Source organism: Camelina sativa, chromosome 16 (assembly GCF_000633955.1).
Source record: "Camelina sativa cultivar DH55 chromosome 16, Cs, whole genome shotgun sequence".
Taxonomy (NCBI): Eukaryota; Viridiplantae; Streptophyta; class Magnoliopsida; order Brassicales; family Brassicaceae; genus Camelina; species Camelina sativa.
The window spans coordinates 18,455,983-18,458,372 of record NC_025700.1 but is presented as its reverse complement, the minus strand read 5'-3'; the positions used below and the strand labels follow the sequence as shown (position 1 = coordinate 18,458,372).

The window sequence follows — 2,390 nt, the reverse complement described above, 5'->3', positions numbered from 1 at the left end:
GCAGAAGAGGTCTTGGAGAATGATGTTAGAGATGATGAAGAAGAGGAAGCACTAGGTTTTGAGGATGGAAATCCAACACTAAGCGAGGTGTATGAGAAAGTTGATCATTCAAGAGAAGATAACTGTAGTTTCTTGCCTGCCACTGTGCCTCCAACATTTCTTACTGCTGCCTCATTAATGGACTCACCTGGAGAAAGTCCTCTTTCTTGGAATGCAAACCTACAACACTCATTCAGCTATCCTCATGAGCACTCGTCTGATGTTGATGCTTCTGTGGATTCTCCCATGGGAAGCCCTGCGTCATGGAGTTCTCGGATGAGAAAGAAATGGGGAACGGCTCAGAGTCCTGTTACCGTTGCTGCTGCTGCTAATAACACGTCTCAGTTCCAGTCAAAGAAGGATTTAAGTAAAGGGTTTAAGCGGTTGCTAAAGTTTGGAAGAAAAAGCCGCGGTGCAGAAAGCTTGATGATGGATTGGGTATCTGTAACGACTTCCGAAGGAGATGATGAGGTTGAAGATAGGAGAGACTTTGCGGATCGATCATCAGAGGATTTAAGAAAGTCGAGAATGGGATCTCTACAAAGCCATCTCTCTGAGGATGGGTTTCATGAGAGCGAGTTCCCTGAACAAGGTAGTTCTAATAATATTTGCTTTTAAACCGCTCTTAGTTTAATGCTATCGCGAGTTCTTACGTATTTGGTTGTTCTCATGTTTCTTTTTCAAGCTTCCAATATCTCTGTATCCGAGCTGAAAGATGATCATCAACTGTCTGGAAGCAACTTCAAAGGTCAAAACTTGTTTTTCCTTTTTTTCTTGCCTATTCACTCATGCTGAATGCAAGATTTCTTCATTTGATCTTCCTCTGAATTATATTATTTCTTCTTTACAGCGCAAAAGTCGTTCTTCTCGCTCTCCACATTCAGGGGAAAAGGAATTGATGCAAAGCCAAGATAAAGAGATGAAGAAAAATCTTGCACCGATTTGGTTGCGCAGGTAAAGAGAGAAAATAGTCAGATTCTTTTGGTGGGTAACACAAGATTTCTGGTACCATAACTCAGACGGGTCCTTATCAGCCGGCTTAGTAATTTTGTCGATTGTTTGTGTACATTTTGTTTAGCGAACAAGATTTATCCAGAATTTTTGTACCTACATCGTGATTTTGGCAATTTTGAGTCCAATTTGTTTCTGGCCTTCTTATACTTTGATGCGCATGCAACGAAATCTCTTTTTCCATAACTTAGGATCAAGTATTTGGCTCTCTGTTGTACAACCTTAGCAGTAAACAAAGCGCAACAATTGAACAACAAATATATATTACTGTATGTTTAAACAAAACATCTCCAAAATAGCCTCAAGCAGACACTGGCTACATATCGACAGCCTAACAATAATGCGACTCTTTTACATGCAGAGCACAATGATTCTTTTTACTTTCTTTACATGCTTTGGTCACCAATCTTAATTTAATTTCAAAAGCTTAATTTACAAGCAAAAACTTCAAACGCTTAACTAAATACCCTTTATCTGCTTGTCCCTATGTTAGATTACAACTCATGTTGTGAAGCAAGGGTTCCTGATGATAAATAATGTTACTCTAATCGTAGTTTTCTTGATTAGGAATTGTTACCACCAGAGTTGTTTTTGGGACCTTGAAGCTCCATCGGAGAATTGGCGATGCTGCCAACAGATCCTATTGTCTGAGAACTTAGCTGTGGGCTCGCTGGACAACCCTCGAGGTTGCTTGTGCTCATGGGATGCATCGTACCGGAGCTTATCTGTGGACTCATAGGAGTTCTTTGGTTCATTTGCTGGGGACTCATTGGAGTTCTCTGACTCATTTGCTGGGGACTGGACTGTTGTAGCTGCTGGCTAATTCCAGCTGCTGGAGAACCTACTTGGGGTGGTGATAGCACAGACTGAAGCGGGGAGGCTGTTGCCTGCTGCTGCTGCTGTCCTTGTTGAGGAAGTTCATGTTGTTGTAGCTGCTGCTGCTGCTGCTGCGGAGACTGAGCTAGCTGCTGAGGTGGCTGAGACATAGGTTGCTGTAACTGTTGCTGATGCTGCAACTGTTGTTGTTGTAGTTGCTGCTGGAGTTGCTGCTGCTGCTGTTGATTCATGTACATATTCATTCCATTCATCAGCTTCGGTGGACCCATGTTACCCATAGCAGCAGCTCGCTGCAGGTTAGCTCGGTTTAATGAATTCTGATCCAACATGGAAAGTCCAGCTGAGCTGGGGTGCATCTGCCTCGCGCCTGACACGCCACTTATCCCGGCTTGAGGAGCCCCCATTACACCTCCTCTTGTCATGTTCATCCTAATCTGTGTAAACAGAGCGTTTTGCTGTGGTGTTAATGCACCGGATCGGAGTTGCTGGCTTATAGCATTCAA

At 43.1% G+C, this 2,390-nt stretch overlaps 2 protein-coding genes across 6 annotated transcripts in view; one reads left to right on the top strand and one right to left on the bottom strand.

Moving 5' to 3' along the window:
* LOC104751087 overlaps positions 1–1,193 on the top strand; it is a 6,242-nt gene extending 5,049 nt beyond the window's left edge. Inside the window, exons 10-12 of the mRNA XM_010472963.2 lie at positions 10–631; positions 725–787; positions 890–1,193. Of these exons, the coding sequence (XP_010471265.1) occupies positions 10–631; positions 725–787; positions 890–954 (750 nt within the window). The 3' untranslated portion in view covers positions 955–1,193. The remainder of the gene's footprint in view (positions 1–9; positions 632–724; positions 788–889) is intronic.
* LOC104751088 overlaps positions 1,297–2,390 on the bottom strand; it is a 7,846-nt gene continuing 6,752 nt past the window's right edge. For all 5 annotated transcript variants that reach the window (XM_019238077.1, XM_019238079.1, XM_019238076.1 and 2 more), the window contains one exon: positions 1,297–1,630. In XM_019238077.1, the coding sequence (XP_019093622.1) occupies positions 1,614–1,630 (17 nt within the window). In that variant the 3' untranslated portion in view covers positions 1,297–1,613. The remainder of the gene's footprint in view (positions 1,631–2,390) is intronic.